At 43.7% G+C, this 20,315-nt stretch overlaps 1 protein-coding gene across 2 annotated transcripts in view; it reads left to right on the forward strand.

Moving 5' to 3' along the window:
* LOC109922315 (Kv channel-interacting protein 1) overlaps positions 1-20,315 on the forward strand; it is a 312,678-nt gene that overhangs the window by 282,468 nt on the left and 9,895 nt on the right. For both annotated transcript variants that reach the window (XM_048603828.1, XM_048603827.1), the window contains 3 exons: positions 11,345-11,452; positions 12,523-12,627; positions 14,995-15,057. In XM_048603828.1, the coding sequence (XP_048459785.1) occupies positions 11,345-11,452; positions 12,523-12,627; positions 14,995-15,057 (276 nt within the window). The remainder of the gene's footprint in view (positions 1-11,344; positions 11,453-12,522; positions 12,628-14,994; positions 15,058-20,315) is intronic.

The following is a 20,315-nucleotide window of genomic DNA, read 5'->3' on the forward strand; positions in this document are numbered from 1 at the left end:
CGCCCTGAGGCAGCCATCATCAATGCCTGGAAAAACTCGGTTGGTCACTTGATGAGGAAACACCAAGACTGGTTCGATGAGAATGATCAGGAGATCCAAGAACAGAAAAGCTGCAAGCGCATGGCATGTATGTGTGTAAAACAGCAATCACACTTGGAAGAGAAAAGGCAGACGTACAGGCAACTGAAGACTGAGATCAAACAACAAGCCCACAGCATAAAGAACTTGTGGTTGGTGGAGAAAGCACAGGAGGCCCAATGAATGGCTGACAACCATGATGTGCAGGATTTCTTTTGTGCTGTTAAGACCAAACACCCAAGGCCCCACTCCGCTGCTGGCCAAGAATCGAGTGACTTATTATCAGCAGGGATAGAGTCAGTAACACAAGAGTGTTGGGGTTACTGAGTGACAATCTAGGGTGGTTGGTTTGATATCAGCAGAGATACAATTAGTAACATGCAGCAATCGCGGGAGAGGGTCATCTGATTACAGGGTGATGCAACTGGATAATATCTGTAGAGATGCAGACAGTAACACAGTCAGTAAAACAGATTGCTGGGAGGGAAGAGGTGTTACTGAGTGACACTGTAAGGTAGAAGGATAACATGATTAGAGATATAGTCTGAAACACAGAGTGCTGATGGATTGACAGAGACAGTGTGAGAGAGATAGATTAACATCATTAGAGATATAGTCAGTAAAACAGGCACTGGGGAGTTTGGAGCTTAGTGACTAACAATGTGAGGGAGCTGGATTAAGGTCAGTAGTGATACAGCCAGTAACACAGGGCACTCTGGAGTATAGGGTTACTGAGTGATAGAGCTGGATTAACATCAGTAGAGATAGTCAGTGAAACAGTACTCAGGGTGGAGACAGGTTTCTGAGTGACAGTGCTGGATCGACATCAGTACAGATACATATCAAAGAATCCCTACAGTGTGGAAACAGGCCCGTCAAACCAACAAGTCCACATCGACCCTCAGAGCATCCCACCCAGACCCATGCCCCTATAACCCACCTAATCTACACATCCCTGAAGACTACGGGCAATTTTCTATGGCCAATCCACCTAGCCTGCACATCTTTGGACTGTGGGAGGAAACCAGAAACCCACGCAGACACGGGAAGAATGTGCAAACTCCACACAGACAGTCACCCGAAGGTGGAATTGCACCTGGGTCCCTGGCGCTGTGCGGCAGCAGTGCTAACCACTGAGCCACCGTGCTGCTCCACATGCTCAATAACATAGGTTCTAGTGAGAGAGAGGTGCTCACTGATATTATGAGGGAGCTGAATTAACATCAGTAGAGAAACAATCTGAAACATAGAACACTTGGTGAAGGAGTGGTTACATGTGAGGGAACTGGATTAACATGAGTAGAGATACAGTCAGTACCACAGTGCGTTGGGGAGCGTGTGGGATACTAAGTGACAGTATGAGAGAATTGGATTATCATCAGTAAAGAAACGGTCAGTAACACAGGGAGCTGGAATGTGAAGGGGATTACTGAGTAACAGTGTAAGGGTGCTGAATTAACATCAGTACAGATACAGATAATAATACAGGGTACTCAGGGAAGAGTGGATTCTGAGTGACAGCGTGAGGGAGCAGAATAATATCAATGAAAATACAGTCAGTAAAACAGGATGCTGTTGATTGTTTGGGTTACTGAGTGACAGTGTCAGGGAACTCAATTAACATCAGTAGTGACACAGTCATTAGCACAGATTGCTGAGGTGTCAGTGGTATTGCTTAGTGATAGAATGATAGAGTTGGATTAAAATCAGTTGAGATACAATCAGTCACATATGGGTCTGGAGGGATAAACAGGTTAACAAGTGATTGTGAAGAAGATGAATTAACATCAGCAGAGATGAAGTCAGTAAAACAAGTTGCTGGAGGTAGGAGGTGTTACTGAGTGACAATGTTAGAGAGAAGAATTAACGTCTTTAGAGATATAAGCTGTAACACACAACACAGTATATTGACAAAAACAGTATGAGGGAGCCGGATTAATATCAGTAGAGAAAGAGCCATAACATAGAGTGGTCAGGGATAGGGGTAGACAGCGTGACAGTGTTAGGCAGCTGGAATAATATGATTAGACGTTATGTACTGTAATACAGGGCAGTATGGAATGTTGGGGCTAATGAATCACAGTGTGAGGGAGCTGAATAATGTCAGTCGCAATGCAGTCAATGTAAAAGGGCTCTAGATTTAGAGTGGTTTGAGTAACAGTATGAGGGAGCTGGATTAACACCAGTCAAGAAACTGTTAGTAACACAAGGTGCTGAAAGAAATGGAGTGCTGAGTTGCAATGTGAGGCAGCTGAATAAACACCAGGAGATATGCCATCAGCAATAGAGTCCACCTAACAGGTAGAGGGCTTATAGAGTAACAGTGTGACGGCTCTGGATTTACCTAAATACCGGTACAGTCAATATCAGTAATAGGGCGTTGTTGAGAGAGGGGTTACTGAGTGACAATGTGAAGCAGCTAAATTAACATCAGCTAAGATACAATCAGTAATGCCAGTCTCTGGTTGCAGAGGTATTTTCGTGTCACAGTGTGAGCGAGGTGGTTTAACATCAGTAAAGATACAGTCAGTGACACAGATTACTGGGGGATTACTGCACACAGTTTTTTTCTGGAGCTGGATTAACATCAGTGGCAATGCAGGCAGGAAAACAAGGCACAGGTATAATGGGGTTACTGAGGGATGGTGTGTTGGAGGAAGATTGTCATTGAAATACAGTTAATTACACAAGGTGCTGGGAGCTTGAGGCTTAGTGAGTAACAATGTGAGGGAGCTGGATTGACATCAGGAGAGATACAGTCAGTAATACAGGGGTCCGTTGGAGAAAGTTTTCTGCGTGAAAGCGTGAGGGAGCTGGGTTAATATCAGTAGAGATACAATCAGTAAAATAGGGCTCTGGGTGGAGAGAGTTTCTGAGTGACAGTGAGAGGGAGCTGGATTAATATCAGTAGAGGTACCGTCAGTAACACAGGGTACTGGTTGTAGAGGAGATACTGAGTGATATTGTGAGGGAGCCAGAATAATAACAGTAGAGATACAATTTGAAATGCAGAGCACTTGGTGGAAGAGGCATTACTGAGTGACTGTGCAACTGAGGTGATTTAACGTCAGTAGAGATGCAGCAACGACTTAGGTAGAAAGATGATGAGGTCCTGTGGAGTGAGTACAGGAAGTTAAGAAAGAGGCTGAAAAGCAGGACCTTGAGGGTAGTAATCCTGAGATTACTACAAGTGCCATGTGCTAGTGAAGCAAGGAATAGAAAGAAAGGATAGATGAATACCTGGCTAAGGAGCTGGTGCAGGGGGCAAAGTTGCAGGTTCTTGGAACATTGGGACCTCTTGGGACCGGTACAAGAGGGACAGGTTGCACCTGAACTGTAGAGCAGGTGTATATTTCAATGCAAGGAGTATTATGGGAAAGGCAGATGAACTTAGAGAAATAAAAACGAAAGAGGAAGGGTCGCCGGACCCGAAACATTAACTTTGATTTTTCTTCACAGATGCTGCAAAACCTGCTGAGCTTTTCCAGGAACCTCTGTTTTTGTTCCAGATGAACTTAGAGCTTGGGTTAGTACATGGGACTATGACATTGTGACTATTACAGAGACTTGGTTGAGAGAGGGACAGGACTGGCTGTTCACTGTACCAGGGTGTCTTTGATTTAGATGAATTAGGGAATGAGGTAAAAGAGGTGAGGGGAGTTGCATTGCTAATCAGGGAGAATGTCATATCTACACTCAGAGGGGATGTACTGGAGGGCTCATCCACTGAGGCAGTGTGAGTAGAGCTCAAAAATAAGATGGGTACAGTCGCTCTGACAGCATTACACTATTGGCTCCCCAACAGTCACCTTGACATTGAGCAACACATATGTAGGCAGATTATGGAAAGATGCAATAACAATAGGGTTGTCATAGTAGATTAATTTAATGTCCCTAATATTGACTGGGACTTACTGAAACCGAGAGGCTTAGATGGGACAGAATTTGTTAGGTATATCCAAGAAGGTTTCGTGAAACAGTATGTGAATAGTCCAACCAGAGGAGAGGCCACACTGGACCTTGCATTGGCTAATGAGCCTGGCCAAGTGACTGACCTTTCAGTGGGAGAGCATTTTGGAAACAGTGATCACAACTTCTTAAGTTTTGAGATAGCTATGAATAAGGATAAGTTAGGAACTTGCAGGAAGATACTAAATTAAAGGAGGGCAAATTATGTCAGTTATAGGCAGGAGTTAGGATGTGTTAACAGGGAGCAGCTGTTATTGGGAAAGTCCACATTTGAAACGTGGGAATTGTTTAAAGACCCACTGATCAGAGTTCAGGACTAGCATGTTCCAGTAAGGACGAAGGACAAGGGTGGCAAGGTAAGGAACCCTGAGATAATGTGGGAGGTTGTGAATTTGATCAAAGTGTAAAAAAGAAGCATATGTAAGGTTTGGAGAGCTAAAATCAGACAGGACCCGTGAGGAATATAAGGAAAGCAGGAAAGCACTCAAACAGGGAATCAGGATAACAAGCAGGGTCCATTAAATGACCTCGGCTAGTAGGGTTAAAAAGAATCCCAAAACATTCCTACATACGTTAAAAAACAAAAGGATAACTAGGAAGGGGGTAGGATCACTCAAGGATAAAGGAGGGAACTAGTGCTTGGAGGCAGAGGATGTGGCTGAGATCCTGAATGAGTACTTTGCATTGGTATTCACCCAGGAAAAGGACATGGATGATAGTGAGATGAGTGTGGAGCATGCTAATATGCTAGGGTATTTTGAAATAATGAAAGAAGTGGCGTTGGGTCTCTTGAAGAACATTAAGATGGATAAGACCCTAGAGCCAATGGTGTCTACCCCAACTTATTGAGAGAGGCGAGGGAAGAGATTGCTGAGGCCTTGACCAAAATCTTTGTATCCCTGCTAACCATTGGAAATGTCCCTGAGGACTGGCAAGTAGTTAACATTGTCCCTCTGTTCAAGAAGGCATATAGGGATAATCCAGGAAACTATAGACCAATGAGTCTCACATCAGTGGTTGGGAAGATATTGGAGAGAATTCTTAGGGATAAGATTTACATGCATTTGGAAAGACATGACCTAATTAGGGACAGTCAGTATGGCTTTCTGCAATGCTGGTATTGTCTTACTAATTTGATTGAATTTTTGAGGAAGAGATGAAGATGGTTATTAAAGGTGGACGTTGGCTACATGTATTTTAGTAAGGCTTTCGGCAAGGACTCTCATGGTAGCCTTATCCAGAAAATTAAAATACATGGAATCCACAGTGACTTGGCCACTTGGATTCAGAATTGACTTGTCCATGGATGGCAGAGTGTAGTGGTGTAAGGATGTTTTTCTGGCTGGTGGTCCATGACTAGTGGTGTTCTGCAGGGATCCGTACTAGAAACTCTGCTGTTTGTGATATATATAAGTGACTTGGATGAAAATGTAGATCAGTGCGTTAGCAGTTTTGCAGATGACATAAAGATTGGTGAAGTTGTAGATAGTGTAGAAGGTTGTCAAAGGGCTCAGTGGGATATAGATCAGTTGCAGATATGGGTAGAGAAATGGTAAATCAAGTTTAATCCAGGCAAGTGTGAGATCAAATGTTAAGGAAAAGTATACAGTAAATGGCAGGACCCTGAACAGAAATGATATATAGAGGGATCTCGTGGCTCAAGCTCCCTGAAAGTGGCCGCACAAACAGATAGGGTGGTAAAGAAGGAATATGGCATTCTTTTAGATAAGCACATGAATATGCAAGGAATAGAGTGATATGGACTAAAGGCAGGCAGAAGCGATTAGTTTAATTTGGCACCACGTTCGGCACAACATCATGGGCCAAAAGGCCCCTTCCTGTGCTATGCTGTTCTGCGTTCTATGTTCTAGATACAGTCAGTAATGCAGATAGTTGTCAGGAGAGAGGTGTAACTGGATGACAGTGTGACAGAGCTGGATTAACATCAGTAGCAATACAGTCAAGAAAACAAGACACAGGCCTAGAGGGGTTACTGAATGACAGTGAGTGGGAGGAAGATTATCATCATCAAGATACAATTAATTACACAGGGCTCTGGGGAGTTTGGGGCTTAGTGAGTGACAAAATGAGGGCGCTGGATTGACATCAGTAGAGATACAATCAGTGATGCAGGGCTCTGTTGGAGAGAGGTTCCAGAGTGACTGTGTGAGGAAGCTGGATTAAAATGATTAGCAATACCATCAGGAAAACGAGGTCCAGGCATAAAGAGGTTATGGATTCACAGTGAGTACGAGGAGGATTATCATCATTGAGATATAGTTAGATACACAAGATGCTGGGAAGTTTGGGGCTAAGTGAGAGACAATGTGAGACAGCCAGATTGACATCAGTAGAGTTACAGTCAGTAGGGCACTGGGCACTGTTGGAGACAGATTTCTGAGTGATGTGAGGGAGCTGGATTAATGCCAGTAGAGATACAAACTGAAATACAGAGCACTTGGTGGAAGAGCGGTTAATGAGTGACAATGAGCGAGTGGATTAACATCAGTACAGATGCAGCCAGTACCACAGATTTTTAGGGTGAGGTACTAGTGCATGATGGTATGATGGAGCTGGATTAGCATAAGCAGTAGTGCAGTCAGGAAAACAAGGTACAGACATAAAAAGGTCACTTGGTGACAGTGTGTAGGAGGAGAATTATCATCATCAAGATACGGTTAGTTACACAAGATGCAGGGAGATTTGGGCGTTAGTGAGTGACAATGCGAGGGAGCTGGATTAACATCAGTTGAGGTGCAGTCAATAACACAGGGTTCTGGTGGAAGAGGGGATATTGAGTGATATGAGAGAGCTGGATTAACATCAGTCGAAATACAGTGAGTACCATAGGGTGTTGGGGAGTGTGTGCGATACTAAGTGACAGCATGAGAGAGTTGGATTATCATCAGTAGCGAAACATTCAGTAATACAGGGAGCTGGAAGAGTTTAGGGATTACTGAGTGACAGTGTGATGGGGCTGAATTAACAAAAGTACAAATACAGACAATAGTACAGGGCACTCAGGGAGGAGTGGGTTCTGAGTGACAGTGTGAAGGAGCAGGATAACTTTAGTGAAAATACAGTCAGTAATACAGAGCGCTGTTAAGTGTTGGGCTTACTGAGTGACAATGTCAGGGAACTCAATTAACATCAGTCGTGACACAGCCACACTGATTGCTGTGGTGTCAGAGGTGTTGCTGGGTGATAGGATGACAGAGTTAGATTAAAATCAGTTGAGATATAATTCATAACATGGATCTGGAGGGGTAAAGAGATTACTGAATGACTGTGAAAGAGATCGATTAACATCAGGGGAGATACAATCAGTAAAACAGATTGCTGGGGGAAAAGAGGTATTACTGAGTGACAGTGTTGTGCAGAAGGATTAACATGTTTAGAGGTATAATCTGTAACAGAGGACGCTGTTGGATTGACAGAGAGAGTGTGAGGGGGCTGATTCACATCAGTAGAGATACAGTCAGTAACAAGGGTGGTGAGGAGCAGGGGACATACAGTGTGACAGTGTCAGGGAGCTGAAATTACATGAAAGATAAAGAGTGTAACATAGGTCAGTGGGGAGTGTGAATGAATCATGGTGTGAGGGAGTTGCATAATGTCAGTAGACATAAAGTTAGTAAAAGTGTGTGCTGGAATGGTGAAGGGTAACTGAGTAACAGTTTGAAGGAGCTGGATTAACATCAGTCAAAATATAGTCTGTATAACAGTTTTCTGGATTTAGGGTAGTTTTTGAGTGACAGTATGAGGGAGCTGGATTAACATCAGCAGAGATATAGACAATAATCCAGGACAATCAGGGGAGAATGGGTTCTGAGCGACAGTATGAGGGAGCAGGATAACATCAGTGACAATACAGTCAGTAAAACAGGACACTGTTGATTGTTTGGGTTACTGAGTGACAGTGTCAGGGAATTCAGTTAACATCAGTACTTACACAGTCAATAACACAGATTGCCGAGTTGTCAGAGGTGTTGCTGGGTGATAGGATGATGGAGGCAGATTAAAATCAGTTGAGATACAATCAGTAACACATGGATTTGGGGTCGGGGGGGAGCTAAAGAGGTTACTGAGTGACTGTGAAGGAGATGGTTTAACATCAGGGGAGATACAATCAGTCAAACAGATTGTAGGGGGGAAGAGGTGTTACTAGGTGACAATGTTAGTAAGAAGGATTAACATGTTTAGGGATATAATCTGTAACACGGTGTTAGTGGATTGATGAAGAGAGTGTGAAGAGGCTGGATTAGCATCAGTAGAAATAGAGTTAGTAACACAGGGTAGTTAGGGATGGATGGGATACTGATTCAGAATATGCTATTAGGAGGGAGCTGATTTAACATCAGTAGAGATGCAATCTGAAGCATAACGGGCTTTCTGGGAGACCATTTACTAAGTGACATTGTGATGAGGATGGATTGACATCAATAAAAATGCAGTCAGGAAAACAAGGTACAAGCATACATATATTGCTGAGTGATAGTGTGAGGAAGCTGGATTAACATCAGTAGAGATACAATCAGTGACACAGGGTGGTGACTGGTAGGTAGGATAATACAAAGTACTTGGAAAGAGGTGGTTCTCAGTGACAGTATGAGGGATCAGGGTAAAATATTTTGAAATACAGTGAGTAAAACAGGGCACTATGGAATGTGGGGCTTACTGACCGAAAGTGTGAAGGAACTCAATTAACATCAATCGTGATACAGTCAGTAAAACAGATTGCTGGATGTCAGAGGTGTTGCTGAGTGATTGAATGATGAGATACAGTGAGCAACACATGGGTCTACAAGGGTAATGAGGTTACTGAGTGACTGTGAAGGAGGTGGAATAACATCAGGGGGGATACAGTCACAAAAACAGATTGCTGGGGAGAAGCAATGTTAGTGAGTGACATGTTAGGAAGTAGAATTAACATATTTAGAGATATAGTTTGTTACACAGGGCGCTGGTGTTTTGACAAAAACAATGTGAGGGGACTAGATTAACATCAATAGAGATACAGTCAGTAACACACGATAGTGAGGAGTGGGGGGATAAAGCGTGACAGTGTAATAACATGGAATACACTGTAACACAGGGCAGTGGGGAGTATGAGGGTCAGTGAGTGAGATTGTGAGGATTCTGGACAAAGTCAGTAGACGTACAGTTGGTAAAAAAATATGCTGGGGTGGGTGAGACGTTACTGAGTAACAGCTTGAGGGAGCTGGATTAACATCAGTCGAGATACAGTCGGTAAAACAGGAGCGAACTTTCTGAGTGACAGTGTGAGGGAGCTGGATTAACATTATAGAGATACAGTCAATTGCACAAGGCTTTGTTTGAAGAGGGGTCACTGATTGACAACATGGGGGAGCTGCATAAGCATCAAGAGAGTTACAGTCAGAACACAATGCACCTGATGGGTAGAGGGTTTACAGAAAAACTGTGTGACATCAGGGTCTAGGCCCGAAACGTCAGCCTTCCTGCTCCTCTGATGCTGCTTGGCCTGCTCTACATCCAGCTCTACACCTTGTTATCTCAGATTCTCCAGCATCTGCAGTTCCTACTATCTCTGACATCTCTGGATTAAGTTTTAGGAGGTTTAACCTGGATTAACCTAAATACAGATACAGTCATTTAACAGTTGGGAGAGGGGTTACTGGGTGATGATGTGAGGCAGCTGAATTAGCATTAGTTGAGATACAATCAGCAATACACGTCTCTGGTTGCAGAGAGGCTTTTGAGTGACGTTTTGAGGGAGCTGATTATCATCAGTTGTGATATAGTCATAAACAGAGGGCACTGTGGAGTAGGGGTTACTGAGTGACAATGTGAGGCAGCTACATTAATGTCAGTAGAGATATAGTCAGTAACACAAGGTACCTGAAGGGTAAATGGGTTTGTGAGTGACAATGTGGGGAATCTGCATTATTACTGCCTCGTTAAGAGTCAGGTACCAGAGTGTCAGTATCTCTGACACACCTGTACTTGACTATTTTTTTTCTTTTTTCGTTCACAGCATGAGGGCATCACTGGCTAGGCCAGCATTTATTCCCCATCCCTAATTGCCCAGAGGACAGTTAAAAGTCAACCACATTGCTGTGGGTCTGGAGTCACATGTAGGCCAGACCAGGTAATGATGGCAGTTTCCTTCCCCAAAGGACATTAGTGAGCCAGAAGGGTTTTTCCTGACAATCGACAATGGATTCATGGTCATCACTAGATTCATAATTCCAGATATTTTATTGAATTCAAATTCCACCATCTGCCATGGCGGGACTTGAACCTAGGTCCCCAGAATGGTATCTGGGTCTCTGGATTAACAGTCCAGCGGTAGTACCACTAGGCCACTTGACTCTGAATAAGGCAGTATTAATGCAGTAATAATGTCAGTATCTGTGACACTCACCCTTTCAATATATCATCCAGGGTTGCCTGTTTGGGCCAGATTTACAGCCCCAATCAAGGAACTCATTTTATGAGGTCCAGCTGGCTGACCTCATTACAAACACTAGTGTTCATACGCCTCATACTCTTAAACACTTCTACCAGTACACCCTCAAACCTGTCTGCTCTAAAGAAAGCAACCCAAGCTTATCCAGCCGCTCTTCATAGCTGAAATGCTTCATCACAGGCAACATCCTGGCAAATCTGCATTGCAACATCTCAAGTGCAATCAGATTGTTCCTATAGAGCCGTGGCTAGAACTGCACATTGTGCTGCAGCTGTGGCCTAATCAAAGTCTGTACGTTCAGCATGATGTCCTTGTTCTTATAATCTATGTCATGACTGATGAAGGCAAGTATCTCATATGCCTTCTTACCTACCCTGTTAACCAGTCCTTCTGCCTTCAGAGATCTGTGGGCAAGCACCTCGAGATCCCTGAGCTTCCTACCATTCATTGAATACTCCCTCGTCTTATTCCTTATTCCAAAGCACATCACCTCACCTTTATCAGGATTAAATTCTATCCGCACTGATCTGCCTATCTGATCAATCTGTCCATATCCTCCTAAAGCTTAAGACCTTCTTCATCAGTGTCAACTACCTGGCTAATGTTTGTGTAGATACACTGTACACGGACCTTCTAGTGTAGATATGCTGATCACAAACCTCCCAATAGAGCCTGCTGTTTAAGACAGGAACTAGAAAACATACTGAATGGTTGCCTCTGCCTTCTGTGATGTTCAAAATTGGATTGGTTCCTTTAAAACACTTAACCAAGTACACCAGACCCAAACTGGATTGCTTTGTATTGATTATCAATGGGCACATTTATTCCGTGATCTTCTAATTTCAGGACTTTGTGATGGCTCTGTCAGTGTTACTGAGGGGTACGGTTCATGAGAAGCTCAGATGGACATTTAACCTCTATGACATTAATAAGGATGGATATATCAACAAAGAGGTATGCAAAATTAAACTAACAAGCACAAGAAATATTATCTAACTTTCTGGAGCAATGTTCAAGCTGGTTGTGATACTGTGTCATGCTGATATATAGAATATTAGTATATTGGAGGAATGGTCTTAAATGGGAGCTAATGTACTAGAAGGATGGTCTTCACTCGGCAGTTAAAGTGCCTGAAGAAAGATCTTCCTTGAAGAGTTAGTCTACTTTTGGAATAATCTTCAGTATGGAGTTAGTGTCCTAGAGGTATGATCTTTAGTGTGGTATTAGGGTACTGGAGGATTGATCTTTAATGAGGAGTTAGTGCACTAGAAGGATAGTCTTCAGTAATGAGTTAGTGTACTAAAGGAATGATCTTCAATGAGGTGTTAGTGAACTAGAGGATTGGTTGTAATGACGAGTTAGTGTACTGAAGGAATGGTCCTAAGTGGGCAGTTAGTGTATTAGAGGAATAGTCATCAATTGGGAAGTAGTGCACTAGAGGAGTTGTCTTCAATGGGGAGTTAATGTACTACAGGGATGGTCTTCAATACAAAGTTCTTATACTCGATAATTGGTCTTCAGTGAGGAGTTAGTGTCATAGAGGATTGTTCTTCAAAGAGAGTTAATGAACCAGAATTAGTGTATGAAAAGTTTGATCTTCCATGAGGAGTTAGCATACTGGAAGGATGGTCTTCAATGATGAGTTAGTGTACAGAAGGAATGGTCTTAAATGGGCAGTTGGTTACTAGAGGGATACTCTTCAATAGGGACATAGTGCACTGGAGGAGTAGTCTTCAATGGGGAGTTATTGAACTGGAAGGAGGGCCTTAATACAAAGATCTTGTCCTCAATGATTGGTTTTCGATGAGGAGTTAGTGTACTACAGTGTGGTCCTTAATAGGCATTACTGTATAAGGCAAATGGTCTTCAATGGGAAGTAAATGTACTAGAGGTTTTGTCTTCAATGAGTAGTTAGTGTATTGGAGGATTAATCTTCAATGGACAGCTATTGTAAAAGTGGATAATCTTCAGTGTAGTAGAGCTGATTGGGGAAGTGTCTGAACTTTCTGTTCCTGAAACCACAGGAGATGACTGACATTGTGAGAGCTATCTACAACATGATGGGGAAGTACACCTATCCTGTGCTCAAGGACGATGCTCCACGCCATCATGTGGATGTCTTTTTTCAGGCAAGTGCTTTCAGAGTTTAACATTACCAAAATGGTTCACTCTAGTGTTCTGAGTGAGAGCAGCTTGTTTGATCTTTCCCCGTGGGCTCCAGGTTTAGATTTAGCCTACAATGATTAAAATGTTTTGTGGTTTAGATTTGTCTGGATTCAGTCAGTGATCTACTCAGTGGTTTTGTGTGATCATGCAGAGATCCTGCTCCAATCACTATTGTTCCTGAGAATGTTGCTGCTGTGAGGGATATTGGTTATTCTAAGACAACTGAAAGTAGGACTGCGACACATACTTGGACAACATGACAGCAGCAGTTATGTTTCAAATGGACTTTATTGCTCAAGGTAAACTTGACAAGTCCTGGACTCCAGGAATCTGCATCTTCTTTATTTTTCTCCATAAATCAATGGTTCTTTTGATATGATCTCACATGGTGGCACTACTGGACAAGCCAGATCTCAGTGTGAAATCTGGCTTGGTAGATCATTTCTTGGTTTAATTAGTTCACAAGAGGCTGCAGATTTTCTTCAACAATTGAAAGATATCAATTCCACAAAAGAAGAAATAATAAGCTGTCTGAATAAAGAAGATAATTATAATGATCTTAAAACGAAGCAGAACAAAATCATAAACTGTTTCCCCGTAATATCCATTACAGACTCTCAAGTACAAGAAAATTATGCCTTTTCCTCAACTCTTTTGGATTCTACTTAACTAACCCCTTACAGTTTTTTTTTATCGTGGACTGTGGAGACAATTCGATATGTTCTTTCAAATCTGACAGCTTAAACTTTCTCAGTTCTAATAGCTTGCAGACTTCTAATCAAACTCTCCTTGCAAACTCACCCCTTCTGCTGAAGAAACTGGTTCGCAGAACAACCCTTAAACTCCTTCCTGGAGAGAAACTGGACTTGCTTCTAAAATCATTCACCCTGGTCTCCTAAACTAAACTGAAACCAAAGTTAACAGTTGTAAACCCAACAAAATAAACATATTTCTAGATTTAATCATTATTATGGAAGATCTCTTGAAGTCCTCTTTTTTTTATTTTGAAAGAACACTGTTGACAGAAACAATTGATACCCGTCTATCTCTATTTTGAAAATGAATTTCCAATAATGATATTAGTATATTTATAAATTATACACCTTTTTTCATACTGTGACTGACCTCCAACTCTGTTTGGGATTGATAAATTCCATACAGTCTAAATTCCAATTTCGCGCCTTTTTCTTAACAGTTGAGTTTAAGCTATTTCTGATAAAACCCATTCCTTGGTGAGTTTATTGATTGATTTTTGGCATGTTCTGTGAGTATGTGAGTGGCAAGATGGAGCCTAGACTGATGGATTGATTGTCAGTATCACGGCTTATGGAGGCAGTGCTATTTATGGTCAGTTTCCTACAGAACCCTCTTACTCTGTACAGCCACTTCAGGTTTATGTCCCAGCACCCACCGTTTTACATAAATTTGGGTGGCTGCATGGTTTAAGAGTGATCCCCTGTACTCTGATGCCATATCCATGACAGTCATGAGTAAGACCTTGTTGTATGGTTATGCCAGCTCACTATAATGGGTGAGCTGCTGCAGATGATGGAGGTTTCTGCCACCATCCTCTTTAAATATAAGAAACTACAGGATGTAGTGTGGCTGAGGGAAGCCACTTCCTGGTGTAACTAGAAGAGTCCTTTGTAGTTAACAAGAATATAGCAACTAGTGGCAGCTTTCATTGATATGATAAACATTGCAACAGAGACTTTGAGGAGAACCTAGTGTTAGAACCCTCAAGGTACTAAGCTGTTTCATCCATAAGTTCATGTGACATCATCACAATAGGTGGTGCTTATGGCAGTCCCCGGTTTTAACACTTTCAGATCTTTCCCACTCATATACAGAAGAACCTACTTATATCTGGGTACTCAGTTTGTTTCAAGGTCTTGTGCAGATTGTGAAAATTGCTGCCTGCACCAGCATTTCTTGCCCATTCCTAGTTGCCCTTGAGAAAGTTGTAGTGAGCTGCCTTCTTGAACTGCTGCAGATAATTGCCATGTACCATAGGTATACCCAGAATGCCAATAGGGAGGAAATTCCAGGATTTTGACCCACTGATGATGACGGGCTTATATATTTTGTGATTTGGAGATGGTGCTTCAATCTTTTTGTCCATTCCTGTGGCTGTGTATAAACACAGCTTCCCCAAGTCAGAATGATTAGCAAGAGCAGACCAGCATTCTCGTTCCATTTTATATAAGTTTAAAATATAAAACTACACCAAGATTGTTTCATGCATGGAGTAGACCAGTGAAGGAACTATCTGTGTGTTCCTAATGGAAACATTTCTTAACAATTTTTCATATCAATTTGTACTTTCACAGAAAATGGATAAGAACAAAGATGGTGTGGTAACGATGGATGAGTTTATAGAATCTTGCCTCCAGGTAAGTCTCTATGTAATTATTCTTACAGTCACAGTTTACATGTGTAATTGTACTGACAACTACGCCTACAAGTATAATTACACTGGCAATCGCATCTACATGTGACTCACAGTCATGGTGAGAGGTTTATTGTACTGACAGTCACAATATTTGAGTGGTTTTAGTCACAATTACATGTGACAGTCACACTTACATGCGTAACTATATGGACATGTGCATGTAACTACAGTCATACCTGGATAGGATTGTGGAATCATAGAATTTTACAGTATAGAAGGAGGCCATTCAACCCATTGTATCTGCAGCAGGTCACAATAAAGCTACCCAGCTAATTCCATTCTCCTGCCCTATCTCGGTAGTCCTCTAAATTCATCACTTTCAAATACATATCCAGCTCTCTTTTGAAATCTCCTATGATTCTGCTTCCACCACTCTCCCAGGCAGTACATTCCAAATTCTAACAACTCTCCCAGTAAAAGAAGCTTCTCTTCATCTCATTTTTAGCTGTCTTGCTGACAACCTTGAAATTGTAACCCCGAGTACTGAAATACCCATAAGTGGAAACAGTCTTTACCCTGTCAAAATAATTCGTAATTTTGAACACCTCGGTAAAGTTACCTCTTAATTTTTTCTGCTCCAAGGAGAATCAGCTCAATTTCTCTAATCTTTCCTTGTATCTAATATCTCTCGTTCCTGGTATCATTCTAGTAAATCTCCATTGAACTCACTCCAGGGCTTTAACATCCTTTCTTAAATAAGTTGCCCAGAATGGAACACAATACAATAAATGTGGTCTGACCAAAGATTTGTGGAGGTATAGCATCACTTCTTTGCTTTTGCACTCTATGCCTCTACTTATAAACCCAAGGATCTTCTAAGCCTTCTTAAAAACTGTTTCAACTTGCCTGGCCACATTCAGAGAATCATGCACATGAACCCTTTGCTCCTGTGCTAATCTCGAAGTTGTATCATTAAGCCTGTATTGTCGCTATGTTTCTTCTTTCAAAGTGCACTATCTCACATTTTTCTGCATTGAAATTCATCTGCCAGGTGTCTGCATATTTGGCCTACCTGTCGATGACCCTCTGAAGTCACTCAGCATCATCCTGACAATTCACTATTCTGCTTAGTTCAGTGTCATTTGCAAATTTACAGATTTTGCTCTCAACACGCACCTCCAAATCATTTATGTAAATCAGACAAAGCAAGGTGCCAAACACTGATCCTTGGGGAACACTATTTTCAACTTGTCTCTAATCTGAGAATTGCACATCTATACCTACCTACCCTCTGTTTCCCATGCTTCAGCCAATTTCTAATCCATGCTACCAAGGACTCTTCAATCCGAAACATTTCTAATTTGCTAACCACCCTACCATGTGGCACTGTATCAAATGCTCTCTGAAAGCCCAAATATACAACATCCACAACATTACCCTCATCCACTGCCTGTGTCACCTCATCAAAGAACTCAATCAAATTTGTCTGACTTCAGGATGGTGTGTTGCCTCCCTGGTGCCAAGATCAAGGATGTCTCTGAGCAGTTGCATCAAATTCTTAAGAGGGGGTGGTGAGCAGGCAGAGGTCATTGTACACATTGGTACCAACAACCGTGGGTTTGATAGTGAGGTCAGGGTTGGATCGGAGGGAGTGGAGGGCTGCATGTTCTGTGGGGGAGAGGTTGGAGTGAGTGAGAAGGATGGAGAGGTTGAGGCAATCGATTTCGTGACGGCAGTTGGAGATGAAGAGGTTGAGGGAGGGTAGGAGGCCTTGGGGTGGTGTCCAGGAGAATGGGGTGTGTTGTAGGCGGGAGAAGGGGTCTGTGGGGGTGGGGGGGTGGGGGCGGGGTTGACTCGCAATTAAAGAAATAAGCATAGAGGCAGAGGCAGCAGAAAAATTGTTCAACGTCTAGGCATGAGCGCTCCGCTCCAACCCTAACCTCACTATAAAACTTGTGGACAAGGGAGGCGCAGTTGTGGTATAGCACATTGACCTTTACATCACCGAGGCCAGGCACCAACTCTCTGACACCTCCTCCTACCGCCCCCTTGATCATGACCCCACCCCTGACCACCAAAACATCATCTCCCAGACCATCCATAACCTCATCACCTCAGGTGACCTCCTACTCATAGCCTCCAATCTCATCGTTCCCCAACCCTGTACCGCCCGTTTCTATCTCCTTCCCAAAATCCACAAATCCAACTGCCCTGGTCGACCCATTGTCTCTGCTTGCTCCTGCCCCACCGAACTTATCTCCGCTTATCTCGACTCTATTTTCTCCCCCCGGTCCAGGAATGCCCCACCTATGTCCAGGACACCATCCACGGCTTCCAACTCCTCCAAAACTTTCAACTCCCTGGCCTTCAACGCCTCATCTTCACCATGGACATCCAGTCCCTATATACTTGCATTCCCCATGCAGATGGCCTAAAAGCCCTCCGCTTCTTCCTCTCCCGCAGGCCCAACCAGTCCCCCTCCATCGACACACTCATCCGCTTAACTGAACTCATTCTTACCCTTAACAACTTCTCCTTCAACTCCCCCCACTTCCTACAGATTAAGTGGGTTGCCATGGGTACCCGCATGGGCCCAAGCTATGCCTGCCTCTTTGTAGGATACGTGGAACAGTCCCTCGTCCACAGCTACACTGGCACTATCACCCACCTCTTCTTCCGTTACATTGATGACTGTATCAGTGCTGCCTCATGCTCCCACGAGGAGCTTGAACAGTTCATTAACTTTACTAATACCTTCCACCCCAACCTTAAGTTCACCTGGACCATCTCTGATACCTCCCTCTCCTTCCTGGACCTCTCTGTCTCCTTCTCTGGTGACCACTTCGAAACTGATATCTATTTCAAGCCCACTGACTCCCACAGCTACCTAGACTACACCTCCTCTCACCCACCTTCCTGCAAGAATGTGATCCCATACTCCCAATTCCTCCGCCTCCGCTGCATCTGCTCCCAAGTTTAGGCATTCCACTCCTGAACATCCAAGATGTCCTCGTATTTCAAGGACTGCAACTTCCCCCCTTCAGTGGTCGAAAACGCCCTCGACCACATCTCTTGCGTTTCCCGCACTTCAGCCCTCACACCCCCTCCCCGCAATAAAAACAAAGACAGAATTCCCCTTGGCCTCACTGATCACCCCATTAACCTCCGGATTCAACGCATTATTCTCCGACACTTCCACCACCTGCAATCTGATCCCACTACGAAGGATATATTTCCCTCCCCACCCTTATCTGCCTTCCGGAGGGACCACTCTCTCCATGACTCCCTCGTCCGCTCCATACTCCCCACTAGCCCCACCACCCCCGGCACCTTTCCCTGCAACTGTAGGTGTTACACCTGCCCCTATACCTCCCCCCTCATCTCCATCCCAGGCCCCAAAAAAACCTTCCATATCAAACAGATGTTCACCTGCACATCCGCTAATGTGGTCTACTATATCCTCTGTTCCCGATGTGGCCTCCTCTACATCGGTGAGACCAAGCGGAGGCTCGGAGACTACTTTGTATAGCACTTCCGCTCGGTTTGCGACAAACGACAACACCTCCCAGTCGTGAACCACTTCAACTCCCCCTCCCACTCCCTGGACGGCATGTCCATCCTGGGCCTCCTCCAGTGCCACAATGACATCACCCGGAAACTGGAGGAACAGCGCCTCGTATTCTGCCTTGGAACCCTACAACCCAATGGTCTCAATGCGGACTTTACTACGTTCAGAATCTCCCCAACCCCGGCCTCATCCCAAGACCAGCCCTCCTCTCATTGCCGCCTCCTTGACCTGTCCATCTTCTCTCCCATCTATCCACTCCTCCCACCTCACTGACCAATCCCCACCGCTACCTACCTACACTCACCTTTATTAGCTTCATCCCCACCTCCTTGACCTGTCCGTCTTCTCTCCCACCTATCCGCTCCTCCCACCTCACTGACCAATTCCCACCACTACCTACCTGCTATCACCATCCCACCTACCTTTCCCAGCCCAATCCCCACCTCTCTATTTATTTCAGAGTCCCCTTCCCCTCTCCCATTTCTGAGGAAGGATCATGACCCAAAATGTCAGCTATCCTGCTCCTCTGATGCTGCCTGGCCTGCTGTGTTCCTCCAGCTCCACACTGTGTTGTCCTTAAGTTTTAAGTTAGCTATTAATAAGGATAAGCCAGGACCTTGTGGGAAGGTACTAAATTGGGGGAGGGCAAATTATGACATTATTAGGCAGGTGCTAGGGAGAGTTAATTGGAAGCAGTTGTTATCGGGCAAGTCCACGTTTGACATGTGGGAGTTGTTTAAAGACCTATTGATCAGAATTTAGTCCTGACGAAGGATTTTGGCTCAACAAAGGGTTTTCCTGTCTGACATGCTGTGATTTTCCAGCCTCACACCTGAAGACTCTAATCAGAATTCAGGACTGATATATTCTAGCAAAGCTGGCAAGGTAAAGACCCTTGGATAACAAGGGAGCTTCTGAAGTTAGTCAAAAGGATAAAGGAATCATATATAAGGTTTAGGAGACTAAAATCGGGTAGGACATGTGAGGAATATAAAGAAGGGCAGGAAAGAACTCAAGCAGGGAATTAGGTGAGCAAAGAGGGGCCTTGAAATGGCCTTGGCAAGTAAGAGAATCCCAAGGCATACGATAAAATCAAGAGGATAACTGGGAAGAAGGTAGAACCACTCAAGGATAAAGGAGGGAACTAGTGCTTGGAGGCAGAGGAAGAGCTTGCGGTGGAACCCACTAGGGACAGACAATACTGGATTTAGTATTGTGCAATGAGGCAGACTTGATAAGGGAGCTTAAGGTGAAGGAACCCTTAGGAGGCAGTGATCATAATATGATTGAATTTTCTCTGTAATTTGAGAGGAAGAAGGTAAAATCAGAGGTAATGGTATTACAGCTGAATAAAAGCAACTACGGAGGCATGAGGGAGGAGTTGGGCAGAATTGACTGGGAGAGGGGACTAGCAGGAAAGACAGTGGAATAACAATGGCAGGAGTTTCTCGGAGTAATTCAGGACACAGCAAAAATTCATCCCTAGGATAAAGAAGTATTGTACACGGACGATGAGGCAACAATGGTTGACGAAGGAAGTCAGGGATAGCATAAAAGCAAAAGAGAAAGCATATAATGCGGTGAGAGATAGTAGGAGCTGCAGATGCTGGAGAATCTGAGATAACAAGGTGTAGAGCTGGATGAACACAGCAGGCCAAGCAGCATCAGAGGAGCAGGAAGGCTGACGTTTC

Source organism: Rhincodon typus, chromosome 12, assembly GCF_021869965.1.
Source record: "Rhincodon typus isolate 14 chromosome 12, sRhiTyp1.1, whole genome shotgun sequence".
In the NCBI taxonomy this organism is placed as follows: Eukaryota; Metazoa; Chordata; class Chondrichthyes; order Orectolobiformes; family Rhincodontidae; genus Rhincodon; species Rhincodon typus.